General features: G+C 41.0%; 1 protein-coding gene across 2 annotated transcripts in view; it reads left to right on the top strand.

Moving 5' to 3' along the window:
* The window catches only part of DCX (doublecortin), a gene marked incomplete at both ends in the record, with an annotated part of 113114 nt that extends 101182 nt beyond the window's left edge, over window positions 1-11932 (top strand). For both annotated transcript variants that reach the window (XM_079727648.1, XM_079727647.1), the window contains 2 exons: window positions 433-527; window positions 11876-11932. In XM_079727648.1, coding sequence (XP_079583774.1) covers window positions 433-527; window positions 11876-11932 — 152 coding nt within the window. The remainder of the gene's footprint in view (window positions 1-432; window positions 528-11875) is intronic.
* Between the last annotated feature and the right edge of the window lie 8158 nt (window positions 11933-20090).

Raw genomic sequence — 20090 nt, 5'->3', positions numbered from 1 at the left:
CAAATCACCCATATTTCTTCCCCTTTAAGGTAAGGCAGCATAATCTCTTTGTGCCTCAATTTTGTCTCACTTATAAAATTGAAACAAAGTAATATGTTCCCAGACTACCTCCCAGAGATGTTGCTAGGGTCAAACTTGGGAATGAATATGAAAAAGGTTTGAAAAGAACCAGACCCCTGTAATTGGAAGCACACGGGGGAATGGGTGGGTGGATTACTGCCTTGCACTGTATGGGGATCTAATTAACTGAGCATTGCAGTTCTTGCCTTTCTGAGGAATGTGTTTCTTTTCACCTTTGTTCTGCTCAGTCACATCACTCGGTTGTCTGTATAGCTCGTTTGAATGTTCTTAGTGTCTTCGGAGGGGAAGGATAACGTGTTCCTTTGTATGCTGTTGATTTTTATCCCTTCCTTTTCTCTTGCCTTGGGCTAGCAAACGGAACCTCCAGCAGCCAGCTCTCTACCCCCAAGTCTAAGCAGTCTCCCATCTCTACGCCCACCAGTCCTGGCAGCCTCCGGAAGCACAAGGTATTATGTCTCTTATACCTTACTAAACCCCTTTGCACTTGGACTTTTTGGAATGGCTGGTGAGGGTTTTCTCTTCCGTCTACCTCAGCAGCACATCCAGGCCAGAATTTCCCTTCGTTTGGTCCATTAGCTTGAAGTGCTGGGAATCCCAGCAGGGGCTAAGCTTCTAGTCACTTTTATTTATTCTTCTGACCCCCAGTTTATTTAATTCTGGTTATATTTAACCAAAAGGAAGAGGTTATGAAGGGCCCAAATAACCATTCTGAGCTAATAGTGTCACCAAATGATGGCTCAGGGGCTGAGTTGAGCACTTGTCCCTGCAGTTCAGGGGCACAGCAAAGAGGGCATTGAGGGCAACTTATGGCCCCAGGCTCCAATAAATGACATAAAGAAAGTTAGCCCTAAGCTACTCCGTTTAGATTCGCAGGACATCAAAGTATGAACAGGCCCTAGTTTCATTGTATAGTCTTCATTACCAGGCAGATTCTGGTACAGTGTAGGAAGAGAGGGCATATATACATTGCATTGGCCCTGGGCACCCTTTACACCTCTAAGTCATCCCCAATAAATATACCATTAAAATAATAGACATGTAGAAATTCTCTACCCCCGCCTTCCAAACTGATTCCCACCCAGAAATCTCTTCTGTATCAAAAATCTGGCATGGCCACTGCCTTCAACCTCATCTCTGAGGCCATGTAATGTGGCTTCTGCTCTGATTACCACACCCTAGGGCAGCTTCCTCTAGGATTCTCTTGTCTTTTCCCAGCTCACAAGACTTGGCGAGAGATGGAGAAAGGCAAAAAGCCACCAATGTGGCCAACTCCATCACAGAACCATAGAGGGTAAAGAGCTACAAGAGATCTGAGATGGAGATAAATTCGTTTCATTTGATTCTCTCAATAATCTTGTGAGATTGATGTTTTCCAGACGAGAAAATTGAAACCCAGAATGAAGTTACTTACTGGGGTGACATAGCTAGGTAGCAACAGACGTAAGACTGGCACCCAGGCTACTACCACTGGTTTGCTGGAGCCAGTTCGCACTAGCTCCTGAGAGCTGATTGTGTACATCGCCTCCCAACTCTGTTCGGTAACATCGTGTTGTTACCTAGAGCTCAGCCATGATGGGAATATTTATTTACACCACAGAATTCAGCAAATACTACAAATCAAGGTTGTTGTTTTCTCCCACAGGAAGTCGGTTGTTACACATTTAATAGCACACCGCTGCCTGACACCTATTTTCATTTCCTTTTATCTACATCAGGATTTTTAATTTCCTGGTTAACTTGACCATTACCTGCTCCATCATTCCTAATGCCCATTCCATTCCTTTAATGACTTCTTTAGCTTCTGGTACTGACCCTGACCAGAACCTTTGAATTGTTCTGTTGAGCTATTTGGTTTCCCCAAAGGAAGATCTGCTGAACTGTCTGTGTAACCAACGGTACCCAGAGATTGTGAGATGGATGAAAATTGCTTTTGCAGTCAGCTTTCAGTGATTCTTCTGAGCAGCAAAGCTTGTTAGTGTGGACATTCCAAGACGAGGAGTAGCCTACTTCAGTTGTTCTACTGTCCACACAGAGCCTCCTGGGGAGGCTCCACTGTTTCTTACTGTGTCTTTTCTCTATGCATTTCTGCCCATACTTTCCTTCTGGGAAGTGTGACCTACCCCAGCACCTTCCACCAGTACCTTCTCCAAAGGGCTGAGGGCAGCCTGGGCATTTATTTGGTCTGCACACTAGAGTCCTTCCCCTTTGTAATTGACATGTTCAGTTCATTTAGGCTGAGGGCCCACCATCCATAAGTCCATTGAGGTGAGTGCATTGTTAAACCGTTTCATTTGGTTGGGTTTGCAGGCTTTGTGTGTGTGTGTGTGTGGTTTGTTTTTGTTTTGGACTTGTCAGAGCCTATTTTCTTTGTATCATTGAGTTTTCAGTATATCATTTTATTTTTCAAATTACCCTTTTTTTTTTTTTTTGCTGTACGTGGGCCTCTCACTGTTGTGGCCTCCCCCATTGCGGAGCACAGGCTCCGGACGCACAGGCCCAGCGGCCATGGCTCACGGGCCCAGCCTCTCCGTGGCATGTGGGATCTTCCCAGACCGGGGCACGAACCCGTATCCCCTGCATCAGCAGGCGGACTCTCAACCACTGCGCCACCAGGGAAGCCCCAAATTACCCTTTTTTAATGGCAGTTAAGCAAACAAACATTAAATAATAAATTATATAATTTTCTAGAGCAAACTTTAAAAAACATTTGGATTTTGGTATAATTTTCACTAAGTTTTTACTTTTTACTTTGATATTTCAAATTTACAGAGTTGTAAGATTGTAAGTACAAAGAACTTCTGTATACTCTTTATAAAGATTCACCAGTTGTTTATTTTTTTTCCCTTTTACTTTATTTTTTGTGTTCTCTCTCTCTCCATACACACACACACACACACACACACACACACTTTACTAAATTTTTTAACCATTCGAAATTGTTTAAGACATCATGCCCTTTTACCTCTAAATACTTCAGTAGGTATTTCCTAAGAATAAGGACATTTTCTTTCATAACCATAGTACAATTATAAAATCAGGAAGTTTGCACTGATTCAGTACTGTTATATACTCTGCCGTCCATATTCAAATTTTATCAATTGCCCCAAGAGCGTTCTTTTTTTCTGGTCCAGGATCCAATCTAGGACCACACATTGCCTTCGGTGGTCATGTGTCTTTAGTCTTCTTCTTTTTTTTTTCTGCGGTACGCGGGCCTCTCACTGTTGTGGCCTCTCCCGTTGTGGAGCACAGGCTCCGGACGCTCAGACTCAGCGGCCATGGCTCATGGGCCCAGCCACTCCGCGGCATGTGGGATTTTCCCGGACCGGGGCACGAACCCGTGTCCCCTGCATCGGTAGGCGGACTCTCAACCACTGCGCCACCAGGGAAGCCCTCTTTAGTCTTCTTTGATCTAGAAAAGTTCTTGAGTCTTTTTAAAAATCTTCAAGACAGTATATTGTAGAAGTGAAGAGCACAGGCTAGTTATTTGGTAAAATGTCCTTCGATATAGGTTTGTCTGATGTTTCCTTGTGGTTAACAGATTGTGCATTTGGGACAAGAAATGTCATAGAAGTGATGTTGCATCTCGCTCAGTGCATCCTGTCAGGAGGCAGTAGCCTCATGCTTACACCACCAATGATGGAGGATGAACTGGTCTTTCTGAATAAGCTAAAAAGTGTCTTGTGACCTTGGCTCAGTCCCCCTGGGGCTCAGGCTCAGCTTCTTGCTGCTCCTTTCACAAAGTTACTTGAGCCTTAGCACCACTGAGGTCCTTGGGCAGTGGGCCTAAGCAGATCTCACCTGAACTTCCATCCAAGTGGACCTGAAAGGTGTGAGTCATGGTGGAGACAGGAAGCAGGTGGCTGAGGCCATGACTTTCCTCCTGCACAATTGGAAACAAACCTGAAGTCCCAGCATCCCTTTGGTAACTTTTGACGGTTGTGACAGGGCCCTAAGCTGTAATCAGCCTCTTGGCTTCTCCTCTTAAGCAACTCATGGAGAATCCTTTTTAATGCAGCTGCGATGAGGTTAGCCAAAGTCCGCATACTCAAGTGCTGCAATATGGACACGAAGTAAATCCTTGTATAGTTAATGAGAACAACATTTTGCATTTTCATACTGCTTTATCTTTCTGCATAGCCATTTTCTCATTTACCCTAGCGGTAACCCTGTGAAAGAGATAGGGCAGGTTAGCATTTCCATTTTACAGATGAGAAAAAGGAGGTGCCGAGGTCAAAGACAACCCCAGTATGATTCAACAATTCAGAGAAGGTACCATATTAAAGATGTTCAAAATGCCTAGAAACACAGGGACACTTTTTCATTTATTTAAAAATTTTTTTTTCCAGATTAGTGATTGCCCTCCTGGCTTTAAATTTGGAGGCATTTTGCTTGCCAAGTTGCCTGGAGATTGAAGGAAAATATATTTGACATATTATTTGAAAACATAACTAACATTATTTAAACATACATTTCCCTCTGTGTTTCCAGACCTTTTTTTTTTTTTTTCTGTCATCCTGTAACTGCTTAGAGAGATAGTTTGATGAATAAAGCAGGGTCCTGAATCTTACATCACAGACACCACTCTAAGTGGATTTTGGTAGTGTAATCAAGAGCGAATAAAGAACTGCAGGAGCACACAAAGGAGGGTAGGAAAGACGTCGGACTGTGGGAGGGTGGGAGACACGAAAGCTTTATAGACTAGGTGACATTTAAGTGGGACCTTGAAGCCTGGGTAGGCTTTTGATGGCTGGTGAAGAGAGCGGGCATTCCAGCTTTTAAAAAAATCAGCAAGGACAAAGCCACACCATCAGAAAAGCACAGGGCACATTTGGGAAAAAGTAAACCCAAACTAGAAGCCAGGTTTCTCAAAACTCTCTGACTTCCTTTGGACTATAAGCTTCTTGGACCAGAGACCAAGTTTTTGTTTTCTCTAATGCAATAGTATCGCCAGCACAGCTGTATTTGTTACAAACATTTTGTTCTGTAGGGCTCCAGGGGACTAAGCAAATGAATTTCAGGTGCAAATTACTTGTATTGTTAAGCAATATGTGTGTTTCTGTATTTCTACATATCAATCAACAAAAACAGAATGTTGAGATAATTCCTTTTCCTGAGCATTGTTCTACGCATACAAGAAAATATATGTTAAATACTAAATAAATTGACGGAGGGCAGAAGTACGGAAGTTCAGACCTAGGCCTAGTCCTCTGGATTTTCTCCATAGGCTGCGCCTCACCCCACCCATTCCAAGTCACAGCAGCTGCAAGTGGAGTCGCCTCCCAATTCTACTCCCAGGCCTGTCCCTTCTTCCTCTGAGATAACAGTCTGGAACAGTCTTTCTCAGATAATTATTTCCACTAACCAACCAGCTACACTGAAGGAAGGATCTGTTACATGAATGATTCAGAACAGGGGTGAATGCTGAAGCCCAATGGTTCAGTGCGGTGGGACCCAAAGTGGCTTCCATAATGAAAAGGCCCTTGTGTGCTGCCTGAAAAATGCCCAGGGAGTTCACTAACTTGGTAGTGCCTGCCTCCTTTCCCTTGCTTTGGTGTAACTAGAGAAAAACAAAATGTAATGATCCAAGTTATATTTTATAGAATTTTAGGGCTAGAAGGAAACTTAAAGTTGTTATAGTCTATATCTTCCTCAATTTTCAGATACAGAAGCAAAGACCCTGAAAGGGGAAGTTAGGCTTAGGACCTAGGTCTCCTGGCTCTTAATCCTGTGCTGTTTCTATTACAGTGGACTTGCATTATGTGTAAGTTTAACTTATGGAATTCATCAGTGGTCACAATATAGTCATAGAACAAAATTGCTACAAAAGCACCTCTTACATATCTACACATCATTACTTACTGAATATTACTGTATACACTATGCACCAATACATGCATATTGCTATATAGGGTTGCCTGCTCAGGAATCATATAAACAGTATTCAGAACCTATCTATGAAACAGAAACAGAATCAGGGACATAGAGAACAGACTGGTGGTTGCCAAGGGGGAGGGGGGTGGAAGAGGGTAGGAGTGGGAGTCTGGGATTAGCAGATGCAAACTGGTGTATATAGAATGGATAAACAACAAGGTCCTACTGTATAGCACAGGGAACTATGTTCAATATGCTGTGATAAACCATAATGGAAAAGAATATGAAAAAGAATACATATGTATAACTGAGTCACTTTGCTGTATAGCAGAAATTAACACAACATTGTAAATCAACTATACTTCAATAAAAAATTTTTTTTAAGTATTCAATTGTCAATGTAAAAGATTTTCAAAAGTACTATTTTTTAAAATAACTGAGATAAAATTCACCTTTTTTAAAGTGCACAGTTTAGTGGTTTTTGGAATAATCATAAAGCTGTGCAAGAATGTATTCATCACCTTCAAAAGAAATCCTATGCCCATCAGTAGTCACAGCCTCTTCCCCCTCCACCCACCCACCTGGCAACCACTAATTTACTCTCTGTTTCTGTGAGTTAGCATATTCTGAACATTTCATATAAATTTTCCTCCGAACACTGCTTTAGCTGCATCCCATAACTTTTGGTATATTGTTATTTCATTTTCCTTTATCTCAAAGTATTTTCTAATTTCCTTTGTGATTTCTTCTTTGACCCATTGATTATTTAGCAGTGTGCTGTTTAATTTCCAAATATTTGTGAATTTCCCAAATATCTTTCTGTTATTACTTCCTAATTTAATTCCACTGTAGTTGAAGAACATACTTTGTATGATTTAAATCCTTTCAGATTTATTGAGACTTGTTTTATGGGCTAACATATGATCTGTCATGTAGAACATTACATGGGACCTTGAGAAGAATGTGTATTCTGCTGTTGTTGGATGGAGTAGATTAGATGTGTAATTATTTGAAGTGTCTGTCATTCAAGTCTTCTCTTTCCTTGTTGGTCTTCTGCCTAGTTATTCTATCCATTACTGAAGGTGGGGTATTGAAGTTTTCGACCATTATAGTTGAATTGTTTATTCCTCACTTCAATTCAGTCATTTCGTGCTTCATGTATTTTAGTGCTCTGTTGTTAAGGCACAGATATGTTTTAATTGTTATATTTTATCATTATGAAATGTCCTTCTTTGTCTCTAGTAACAAGTTTTGTCTTAAAATCTATTTTTTTCTGATATTAGTATAGCCACTCCAGTTCTCTTTTGGTTACTAACTGCATGGTAAATCTTTTTCATCACTTTACTTTCAACCTATTTATATTTTTGATTGTAAATTATTTCTCAAACAGCATAGAGCTGAATGTTTTTAAATCCATTCTGCCAATCTCTGCCTTTTCCTTTGAGTGCTTAATCTACTTATGCTTAATGTAATTATTGGTAAATCAGGAATTATGTCTGCCATTTGCTATTTTCCATATGTCTTATGTCTTTTTTTGTCCCTTCACTCCTGTATTTCTGCCCTTTTTATCTTAGGTATTTTTCCAGTATACCATTTTAATTCCCTTGTTGTATTTTTACTAATTTTATTTCGAGTTATTTTCTTAGTGGTTGCCCTGGAGATTACAATTAACATTTTAACATAATCTACTTTGGATTAATATCAACTTAATTTCAACTTTATATAAAATTTTTGCTATTGTATTGATATATCTCTGTTCCTCCCCCCCTTGTGTTCCTATTCACATACAAATTACATCTTCATGCATAATAAGTCCATCAACATATCTTGATAATTACTAGTCCATGCAGTTGTCTTTTGAATTGGATAATAGAAGAAAAGAGTTAGAAAAATTAATTTATAATTTCTTTTGTATTGACCTATGTATTTACCTTTACCAGTGTTCTTTATTTCTTATGTGGATTGCTGTCTACTGTCCTTTCATTTCTCCCTGAAGGATTCTCTTTAGTATTTCTTACAGGACATGTCTGCTAGCTCTGTCTTTGTTTATCTGGGAATGTGTTGATTTCTCCTTCATTCTTGAAGGATAATTTTCCTAGATTTCCTAAATACTTTGATCCAATAAGTCTCCCAGCCTTTGCTGAAGGGCTCTGTGTGTGTGTGCGTGTGTGTGTGTGTGTTGGAGCCTGATTTCAATACTCTGTCAGGCAGCTTGCCTCAGCCTTCACTTGCTGTTTGCACAGGGCCTCAAGGCCAACCAGAGGTGAGAGATTAGGAACTTCTCAGGTCTTTTCTGAGAATATACCCAGTCCTGAACATGTGCCTGGCCTTAGTGATTCCTGGGAATATTTTCAGAACTTTTCAAATATACCCAGTCCGGAACATGTGCCTGGCCTTAGAGATTCCTGGGAATATTTTCAGAACTTTTCAAAGTCCCCTATGGACATGAATTCTCCAGCTTTTCCTTTTAAGGTTTTGAGCAGCTTCATTTGCCCCAACTGTTTCCCCCGCGTTAGGCAGCTGTGATTTTAAACAATTGCAGCTGATTAATGCTCCCTGAAAAGGCTGTTCACAGTGAGTGTGCTCTGAGTCAGGTCAAATAAAGAAGATCCCCACAAGTGGGAGCTACCAGACAAGTCAAATAGTGACAGTTCTCTGGGAATAGAGCATTTGGGGGAGCTCCAAGCCCATTCTGCATCCTCCAGTGGCTGCTAGGTTTTTTTTCAGAGACTGTAGTTGTGAGGCTGTTGGTTTTCAGAGATACCCTGGAGCTGGGGAGAGGGAGAATAGAAATAGGGCAAGTTAAAGCACCCCAAATTTCGGTATTCTTACTGAGATTAGGCCATTTTTCTTGAATAAACATTTTTTTGGATTGTTGCAAGCCTTTGGTTAATTTCCAGAGTTCTGAAAAAGTTGATTTTGACAATTTATTCCAGTGTTACTGCATTTGTGTAGGAGTAGATTTTCAGAGAGTCTTTCTCCACTATTCTTGAAGTCTAGAGCTCAAAGATACTTTGACTATGTTCAATTTTCACTCAATTTGTGGAGAACTGAATGCCTTCAGAGATGCAACTCCATTGTATGCCACTTTGCCTCAATTCAATTTTATGTGTGTTTTTTATTGCCCTCCTATTGTTTCCTCAGTGTTGTACTTCCTGTTTATCAGTTTTCTAAGAAATGTTGTTTGGTAGTTTAGAGCAAGAGTACCAAATCATGTGTATGGCCTGGTCATTTTGGATGGCCCCCTGATGTAAAAAATGTTTCTTACATCTTTAAAGCATTGTAAAAGAAACAAAACCCAAACAAACAAACTGTGTGACAGAGACCATATGTGACCAGCAAAGAGAGCCTAAAATATTTACTATCTATCCCCTTAGAGAGCAAATTTTCCAACCCCTGATTTACAGTGTAGGGATTATGGGTTGATGAGAAGTGAATCTATTTGCTATAGTTGCCTTTGTTGTGTTTTTTAATGAATCAGTCTTTCTTTGAGAGTCCTCAGAGCTGGTAGAGACCTTACAGATTGTACATTCTGTATTTTCTTGATGAAGAAACCAAGACTCAAAGACTTATTCAATGTCACAGTACTACTTAACCAGGACTAAGACCTCAAGTTTCTGAATACACTTTACTTCTCTTTCCATTCTAAGCGGCCTAACAGACTTCCTGCCCCTTCTTTCTCAGCAAAAGTCATTATCAGTGTTAGATAAGTAAGTCCCTCTCCTCCCCATTCTTGTACCCCTTCCTCATCTTCACTTTTTCCTTTACCTCAAGGAGAAGCTGCATTCTCTAATTTTCTTGGGCTATCCGCTACTGAAGTTCTCTGTTTCCATTACCAAAGAGAGTCTCTTAAATATCCAGAGACTTGACCGTAAAATTTTCAGTTTCCTTTAGTATTTTGCTGATAATGTAAATGAAAACAGTGGTTTTCAAACTGTGTTTCATCTGGGGATGGGTGAGATTCTGCCTCCGCCATGTATGGTTCAACCAAAACAACTACACTTTTATTTATTTCATATATTTGGCTTCCAAGAAAAATTTCATTTGAATAGAGAATTTAAAAGAGAAGTGAGAGAGAGATGGAGAGAGAGATTTGAAAAGCTCTGATTTAGACAATGGGTGAAGTAAGTCCAGGAGTAATCACAAGGATCTCCAAATAGAGCTCTGGGAACGGTGGGAAAAAACCAATGCCATATCATCCCATCTCCCCAAGACATAGACAAGGCCTGGGGCAGTATTGGAGCCATGAATCCTAATTCCTGGTGGGAAATGGAAGCATTAAGAAATAAATTGGACTTAGGTGATGGGGTACATTTTCTGGGTTAGCCATTTGTTCAGGGCCTGGCAGCTCTCTGGGGGCCTGAAATGAACCCACAACTGATACACATCCACAACTGATTTTTGACAAAGCTACAAAAGTCAATCAGTGGAAGAAAGATAGCTTTTTCAATAAATGGTGCTGGAGCAATTAGATGTCCCTAGGCAAAAAAATGACCCCTAACCCAAACCTCATATCTTATGTAAAAATTAACTCAAAAACGGATTATAGATGTAAATGTAAAGCATTTAGAAAGGAAACATAGGAGGAAATCTTCTAATCTTTGGCTAGGCCAAGAGTTCTTAGATTTGACAACAAAAGTGTAACCCATAAAAGAAAAAAATGATAAATTGGATAAATTGGACCTCATCAAAATTAAAAACTTTTGCTCTGTCAAAGACCATGCAAAAGTTATGAAAAGACAAGCTACAGACTGCAAGCCACATATCTAACCAAAGCCATATATAGAATATGAAAATAACTGTTAAAACTCAACAATAAGAAGAATCCAATTAGAAAATGAATAAAAGACATGAAGAAACATTTCTGAGGAATTGTTTCTTCAGTTGAACTCAGGAGGAATTATAGATGTCAACTATGCACATGAAAAGATGTTTAACGTCATAGTCATCAGAGAAATCCAAATTAAAACCACAATGAGGTATCACTACAAACCCACAGGACTGGCTAAAATAAAAAGTAGTGAAAACACCAAATACTGGTGAGGATGTGAATAAACTGGATCACTAATACTTTTCTGGTGAGAATATAAATGGTACAGTCGCTCTGGAAAACATATGGCAGTCCTTACAAAACTAAACATGCAATAATACACAACTTAGAAGTTGTACTCTTGAGCATTTATCCCAGAGAAGTGAAAACTATGTTAACCCAAATACCTGTACATGGATGTTTATAGCTGTGTTATTTGTAATAGCCTAAAATTGGAATCATCCCACATGCCCTTCAACCGATGAATGGTTAAACAAACTGTGGTACATCCACACTATGGAATATTGCTCGGCAATATGAAGGAGTGAACTACTGTTAAAGGCAGCAACTTGATGAATCTGCAGGGAATTATGCTGATGGGAAAGGCCAATCCCAAAAAGTTACATACTGTATGATTCCATTTGTATAACATCTGAAATGACAAAATGGTAGAGGTGGAAAACAGAATATTGGTTGCCAAGGCTTAGGGATGGGGTAGGGGTGGATGTAGCTGTAAAGGGGTAGCACGAGGGAGCCCTTTAGTAAGGCTACAGTTCTGTATCTCGACTGTGATGATGGTCACACAAATATACACATATGGTAAAGTCCCATAGGACTACACACGTGCACACACACACACACACACACACACACACACACACACACACGAGTGCGTGGAAAACTGCAGATGTTACCACTGGGGGAAATTGAATGAAGGGTACATTGTACAAGGCTACCTCCCTGTACTTCAACTTCCTGTGAATCTATAATTATTTCAAAATAAAAATTAGAGAAAATATTAGTTTTTTAAAAAGCATCCATATAATCTTGCCCATTCCAGAGCCCAAGATGTTAAGAAAAGGAGAGTTAACTTTATCTCTTATCTTCTTACAGGACCTGTACCTGCCTCTGTCCTTGGATGACTCAGACTCACTTGGCGATTCCATGTGAAGGAGGAGAATGTTCAGAGTCCAGAGTACAAATCCAAGCTCACCGTTACAATAGGGTACTTCTGCTCAAGTGTCCAACAGGGCTATTGGTGCTTTCAAGTTTTTATTTTGTTGTTGTTGTTGTTACTTTTAAAAACACACTGTAATATGTTGGGTTTATTTTCCTGTGATTTCTCCTCTGGGCCACTGATCCACAGTTACCAATTATAAGAGATAGATTGATAACCATCCTTTGGGGTAACTTTCCAAGGATGCAAAATGTGCTAGTCCATGACCTTTCTATTGAATACTGAGGCGCCTGCATTATTTTCCCCCGTCTCACTTTGCTCATACATGACAGTCTTCCTTCTGTAGAGCGTTGTTTACATACATGGCACTTAAGATGTGTGTGTGGGGGAAGAAAACTCATTGGCAAATCCAAGAGTGACAAATACAAGTGCCCCTTGTCTCCCCATCTCAAGAATGCTGGAGGATCCTTGGAAGATGGCAAGGCAGCTCCCCAGCCTGGCTTTTCACTCCTGATTAAACCCCCAGTTTGTTGTTTAACGCCAATTCTGGCTGTCAAGGGGGAGAAACACCAGCAACTTGTCATTCTGACACCAGATGCTTAGGACCCCGGTGCAGGGCTACCTTAAAGAAACCAGGCAAAATTGGAAAACACTGTAGACATTTCAGTAGTGTTTATACAGCACAGTGAATTCCTTGTCAACATCTCCACTGGGGCAATTTAGAATCAATAAGCAATTAATAAGAGTTGGGGGTGAGCGGCTTCCATGTACCTGATTGCTCTAGGAGGCTGTCTAACACAAACCATACGGTATCCATCTATCTCTGTTCTATTGAATGCCTTGTCAACAGCTAACACTGAAAACACTGTGAGAATTTGTTTTCAGGTCTGACACCTTTCGGTCGCTTTTTATAGCAAGAAACCAATATCCTTTTTATAAAACCTCGTGTCTATATTTCAGGAGCAAACTCTTCAGGCTCCTTTTTTATAAACTGGTGATTTTTCTTTTGTCTAAAAAACACATGCAGAAAATTTACCAAAAAAAAAAAATGCAGAAGAATAACGTAGTTTAGAAATCATGCTGTCACTGCCAACCAGAAACCTCCAGGAAAAAAAAAATGAATAGCAGAGGCCAATTCAATAGAATCAGTCTTTTGATAACTTTTTAACAGTTACGCTTACATTAATAATTTCAATGTGGACCAGACATTCTGATTATATTTTAAATGAAATGTTATGGCATATTTTAAGCAGCTCTTTTTTATCTATAATCCTGATATTTCATACTGAAGACAGAGAGTCCTTTCACTTGTCTTTACACTAGAAAGGATTTCTCTTTGCTAAGGACTGATCATTTGAAATAGTTCTCAGTCTTTGAGGTACAGGTTCATAACACTGCTTTTTGTCTGTAATCATAGCCCATAATGGCAAAGGCAACTAAATTAAGTGAAAGCCATGCATGCCAGTTCTGTGTTTGCTTTTAGCAGATATGAAGATGTCCTTATTTCTTTGTAATTGTTCAGATAGTTGGAAAGGCGCAGCATTTGAAGCCAAGCTGCTGTTTGGCTATTGAATGACTTGCATTTGTTCCTCCACTTTAACTAGAATGAGCTTGCTCTGTGTGTGTGTGTGTGTGTGTGTGTGTGCAACTGCTTCATAATTAGGAGATATTACAGGACACCCCGTCATGGATCAGTGACAACTTGGTGGCATTGCTGATGTGCACTGGGTGGGCGGAAACTCGTGATGGAAGGGGTAGATCAGATGCCCCTAGACAAGCTTCAGGTGTCCTTAGCTACATAAAACAGTTTTGGTTCAAGGAAAGTCCAGATATTGGTAGTATTGATTCCTGGTAAAACTGGTCATTGAAGAACCCAAAATTATGAGAATCTCTTTTTGCCCCTCTCCTTTATTTGTAGGCTGTTAGAAACCATGAAGAAGCCCATTGTACTTACCCCCTACTTCTTTCTAGAAGTTCAAGGTTTGCTTAGTGCCTGCCAGAGCAATTTGTAGTTAATTGGGAAAAATTGGTACTTGGGTTGGAGGATGTAGAGAGTGGTAGGAGGTCTGTTTCTAAACTGCAGGTCCGATTCCCCAAAGATTTCACCCACAATCTTTCCCCAGATCTCATTTAGTCCAATTCCTTTGATTTAAGATGAAATGCAGGCTGAGGCAGCCAAATGACCTACTGGTAAAGAGCAGGACCAGAGGAGAGACTCAGATTTCCTCATGTCCATGCCCTATGCTACACCTCTGAGTGTTCCCTTGCTTGTGGCATATGTACCATTAGAAAATATTCAGTGGCCATATTTTCTTTAGAATGATCTTTCAACCTTCTATAATAATCAAAGAATTCCTATTATTGTCTTCTATAATAAGAATAGAATTTCTACCTTTAAAAAAATCAATTATAAGGAAATGTTTCTGTACTGCCACTTGAGGGGAGTTTGGTATAGTTCAAAATTCAATCCTTTAACAATTGCATTTTAAACTGGCCAATTTTCAAGGCAAAAAGAAATCTGGTTGTTACTGAGCAGCTTCACCCCTGTCATTGGTTCTCAATTTTATCCAATCCAGTTTTACTACGAAAGTCCCATTGTGTTACCTTCTGCAGAGTCAGCAAGTAGCACGTTGCTCAGCAAGGATTTGCCGCCACTCCCCCTGCCCCAATCTCCCTCCCTCTAGGACACACACACAGACACACACACACAATCCATCTGTTGCTTGTTCCTACCTCCTGATTTTTCTTCCTTACAGAAGTAGAAATAGGGACAAAGAAAGGGAAAATGTATATATGGGGCTGGGCTGAACAACTTCATAAGTAGTGTTAACTAGGGGTAAATTGAGAGAAAAGTTCCTTTTCTCTTTACTGTTTTGGAAAGGATAGCCATTAGCATGACTGCTTTGTGTCCTTAAGGACTTTAGTGTTAGCCTAGATTGAATCATAGAGTTTTCTAGCTGGAAGGAACCTTAAGATCATATCATCTACTCCAAATTCCTCATTTCCAGGCCAGGAACGGAGATTCAGAGGTAAAGTAATTTCCCCAAGGTCACACAGCTGGCTAGGGGCAGAGCTAGGATTAGAACCCACATCTCCTGGCTCTTATTCCAAGGCCTTTTCCCACTGAACTGTATTGCCTTCCACTAGGCTCCTGAGAATTCTTTCCCAGGGTCATGTTGCATCTTGGAGCCATATGCTGCTGCCCTGATCTCAGTGGGAAATCCACCCAGCAACCTAATACGGCTCTTTCTCCCTATATTCACATGGTTCCCATCCACGTGGACTGCAGATGTCCCCAAAGAGAAGGAGGCATCGAGGACCAACAGGAACAGTGGGGTTGCTGACCTTGTCTATCCAACACAGGGGATCACTGCCCTACCTTGAAGAGTCCTCAGAACAGCCCCCGGAGCTCCTTCCTTGTTCAAATGGGATGGGGGAAGACTGGTGTCCCCTGTCAGCTCACTTCATCTCATCTCATACTGGTTGGTCTTTGTAGGCTGAGAGAAATGTTTCTTGTTCCTAGAGCAGGGGAAAGAAGGAAGGGAGAGAGGAAGGGAGGGAGGGAGGGGAGAATAATAGCTTTGTTCATCCTGACTTTCTGAGATGACTTTTAAGTATTTTTCTTAAATGAGTGTGGCTACCATTCACTGGCAATGATTTCTTTTAAAATATGGGAGTGAGACAAGCTAGAGAAAATAACCTGACCTTGCCATGGTTGCCCTCATCCACAATGTCCCCATAGCCATCCTGCCCTGATGGGGACAATTTCCAGGTATAAGCAAGGGGCTTTGTGACTAAAATGTACCCTGGCTGATGTTAAACATTGACTCCTTGTGTTTGCACTAAAATAGCAAGCTATGTGCTGTACACACCATACTTATCTTCTTGTGTACACTGCTCCTGTGGCCTTCCATGGCAGAAACCAGGGAAACAAGGTCTGAAGATGTAGTTTTCCTCACAGCAAGGTTCTTCCTGGGAACTAGGTATTCATTAGTTCAGTTCCAAAAGGCCTCCTTCTGGGCTTACCCCACTCCTCAGGAAATTCTCTCTCCTTCCTGCTTTTCCTTCTCAATCAGAAGTAACCAAGGAACCTTAAAGGAGATGTGTTGTTATCAGAAGAAGGCAAGAAGAAGGGGTCTGAGCCTCTAGATCCTTCTTTTAATCACCCAACCCAAGTCTTAGACCAGCAATCCAGTGCTTGCCTTGGACAAAATTGTGTCTACTTCTTAGTCCCTTCAGTACTCTGGATGGACATGTCCCCAGTCCCCCTCAGATATTTTTCTAAATAGCTTATCTTTTAAAAAAAAATGCATCTCCCTTGGACAAGGGCACAAGCATGCCCAATTCTCCAAGATGAGCTCCAGCACACTGATGGGAATGTTCCCCAAGCTCAGCGCACCTCAAAAACATCTATGCCTAGAGACTTCCCCAGACTGACGCACTGGGACAGTGGGGTTTGAATGACCTCCTTCACTGTCCAGTTTGCCATGGGAATAAAAAGCATGGATATTTCTTTTAAAAACATTGGAACTTGTCCTTGGCCACATGGGGCCACTTGGATTTCTAAGACCAGGCCTCACTCCTGTATTGTCTTCATTGTATTAAAAGATTTGGCTTTGAGGCCTAGGCTGGCTTCCTAAGTAAACCATCACTGTTTTGAAGCACATCTGGGACTGGGGAGGGGTTAGAGTCCTATGTTTTAGTACCAGGAAGCTAGACAGAATAAAGGCCTAGCCGTTGATATGCCGGAAGTGACCTGAGACCTCCTGTGTAGCCATGGAGCCTTGCAATTGCTGGGCTTCCTAGGTCTCTCTCCTGGTATGAAACTTTGAGGCTGTCACACTTCTGCCTCTGCCCAAGAAGGAGACCCCATATGTAGCCTCATCCACTGTTCTATGATTCCATGCAGGGTTTCCTCTTCTTTGTAGTTGTGACCACCTGGAGCAAGAATACTGCCTTGATTCCTCTCACCTACCTTTTGGCTGGAGATACATCTCCAACATTTTCTCTGGCTTTTGGTGGCCCAGACCCAGTCCAGTGCTGTTAACCCTCAATGGATTACCCTTAGTCAGCCCTAAGCACTATGATCATGGGCCAAGAGAACACAGATCATTTCTTAAAAATGAATTCCCAATTTTATTCTTCCTCTGGCTAGCAGAAGTCACTTCCCTAGTAGATACAAGGCTGGAGGTTTTTGCCATACAGCAACCAAGATACACCCTCAGGGAGGAAAATACACAGAGCCCTGGCTCCAGCGGGCAACCTACCGTGGACTGAGACTTGGCAGCTTCTCCTAGCCCCCTCCACTTTTTCTTTGCAGAGACCAGAAGGCTCCTTCTCCATCAGCCGGTCTTTCAGTATGTCTGGCTAAAGAATTTTGCTCCTCCTGTCTCTTCAGGAGAGGGTGACTTCCTCTTCTGTCTCTCCCACCCTGGTCCCCAAGCTTATCTCCATACTCAAAGATCTAGTGTGGTCTTTATACTCAGCCTCTTAGTGTTTCTTCCTGCTTGTTTTCTGTTAAGTATCCAAGCAGGCCTCCCACTGTGGCCTAGGCAGTGCGACACTGTTTATCATATGACAAGACTCTTGAGCCCCTACCCCTTCTAACTGCCTAACTTTTTATTCCTTAGTTTATAGGCTTCAACATCTTCTGGAATCAGAAGCAATCTTGTCTTACATTGGATGCCCAGGGCTAGGGGAGTATGGAATTCTCATTGGGAATTAAGACATCTTCCTGCTCCAGATGAGAAGGACAGACTAGTTGGGAGAAGACAGATAGCACAACAGAAGTCAGAGCAAACATCTTGTAAACTAAGACAAAGACTTAGAGGCACTGGAACTTTTCATTTATGGGTTAATAACCTGAGGAAATCAATGGCTTTTTGCCGCTCTCTACCTTACCTCCCCTGTGTATCTCTTAGTCTTTTCTTTCTCTCTCTACTTCACCATATTTGCTCTCAGTTTTATACTCTGTTTTATCATGCTCTCTTTCCACAGTACAAACATCTCTCCTTTGTCCTCTGCAATTCTTCTCTCTTTTATTCTCTCCCTTTTTTATTTTTTCCTTCCTCATTATCTAGGTGTTGGACATATGCCTCTTCTTAGCCCTGTGATTTTGCCTTGGTGATGAGAGGTTATTTCCAGACTCAATGAGCCCTGATCCTACCTGAGTCCCGTTAGAAGTTTGTTGGTGGGAATCAATCCGATCCTGGCCCTTTCTTCAACGGTTTCAGTTGTAATTCCCCGAAGCAGATCCTCACAAGCAGTTTCCCTATAACTCACGTATCTTTGGGTCTTTGCCTTCCAAGCACTGTACAGACCAATTTGTGGTTCCTTTTAGCCCACCATTTTGTGGAGCAGTGAAGTGTGCTCAGAGAAATAATCAGCTGAACAGAAGAATCCACCTATGGATTCATATCAGCTAAATATTATGAACTGATTTTGTTTAATTTGCTCATAACTTTAAAAGCTGCAATACAATATAGTGAGAAACCACAGGTAATTTCTCCTGTCATTTGGTGTTGGGTGGAGGAACAATTTGTTTCAAGTTTTACTGTTACACAATAAGCTCTCTATAATAACCTTATAAACATAAGGCTTGACAAATATTGAATTTTTTTAAGTTAAACTGATAGGCAATTTGGGTTGGTTTAAATGGTAAGGGTATTTAGCAATTCCATAATATAAAAAGAAATAGTCACATAATTGAATTGTATTTTTCCTTCTGTTACTAAATCCACCTAAACATTTACTATTGACACCAACTGTTCATGATCCTGTGCAGGCAGTCCATATAAGAGTAATTAATGGAACTAAAGAAGCCATCTTGTAGGTTCTAATTTATTCGACAGGGTGCACAGCCCTTGGGAATGTCACTGCTTAGCGCTGCCATATGGAATGCCCTTTCCAATGCCGTTACTTTATAAGTTCTCTTAAAGGGATTTGAGCAAGTAAGAGGTTATACCAAAATGTCTCCAACGTACGGTCCTGTAATACATTGCAGCTTGAAGCCAATGATCCCTTATGACTTGTACACAACTAATGCATGTTTTGATTGAATTTCGCATTTCTCATGTGTGGTAAGTTTTTTAAAACGTTTTCGGTCACCTTTTTGTGCCATTAAACTTGTACAGAAAACGCTTTTATGGCCATTTTCAAAGGAAGGGAGAAAGTTTAAAATGGAAACAGCCCACCCTTTCTGCCCTATAGCTGTAGTTAGAACTCAGTTACTGTAGCAAAACAGCTGTAATTGGTGGTTGTAGTGTTAGAGGCGTTAGCTTGCTAGTGACTAGCTTTGGAGAGTAAATGCATGGTATTGTACATCACATTTCTTAAATAACTCATTTTAACCTCTGAAAAGAATATATTCTTCCTTGTGGTCCCTCTTCCCTCCCTTGCCTTCTCCCTCCTGCTGCTCCCAGGTGTCTTACGGTTGTAAATAACTGATTTAGGGGCCAATAATTTTTGCCAAGTCAAGTCAGCAAAGAACAAACAAACCAAAAGGGGGGGGGGAGATATTTCTCAACATTCTCTCAGTAGTTATTGACCATTTCCCAAGGATTGGCATTGTGATCAAAGACTCAGCTCCCCTTTGCATAAAAATCAGTGGCAACTTGGGAGCCTCTTTGGCCATCTGATGACACTGCAGAATTGAATAGTTCTCAGAATCACATATAATCTAAAGACAGTGGACAAAGATGTCCCTTATCCTTGCAGAAGTTTTGAAATATTCAGAAGCCCTCAGAAGGCTCTTCTTGACCAATGACCAATAATTATTTTTAAAACAGAAAAGGAAAACAGAGAAAGACAATAGATATTTAGGGATTTTTAGCTGCCCCTTTAGAATAGTTATAGCCAGAAAAGACAAGGACATGGGTTTCTGTGCATTGCTGTTGGTTTCCCACGCAATGCCTAGCCCGCTCTTAGGCTGTGATTCAAAAGCAGTGTTCCAAGAAGGCATCCTCCTTTATGGTTTGCTGTTCCCACTTGGACTGGTAGGTTTGGCGAGGCCCGTGTAAACCAGCTGGAGCAGACCCTTTTCATCTCCTGTGCCTGTTAATATCCCTCTTCCTCCCTCCACAATTTGATGAGGGCTTTCTTTGGGCAGAGGACTTCAAAGTCTAGAGAAGTTCCCCATGTGTGTAACGTGTT

The sequence above is a fragment of the Hyperoodon ampullatus genome (genome assembly GCF_949752795.1).
Source record: "Hyperoodon ampullatus genome assembly, chromosome: X".
In the NCBI taxonomy this organism is placed as follows: domain Eukaryota; kingdom Metazoa; phylum Chordata; class Mammalia; order Artiodactyla; family Ziphiidae; genus Hyperoodon; species Hyperoodon ampullatus.
This window is presented reverse-complemented; position numbering and strand designations above follow the sequence as displayed.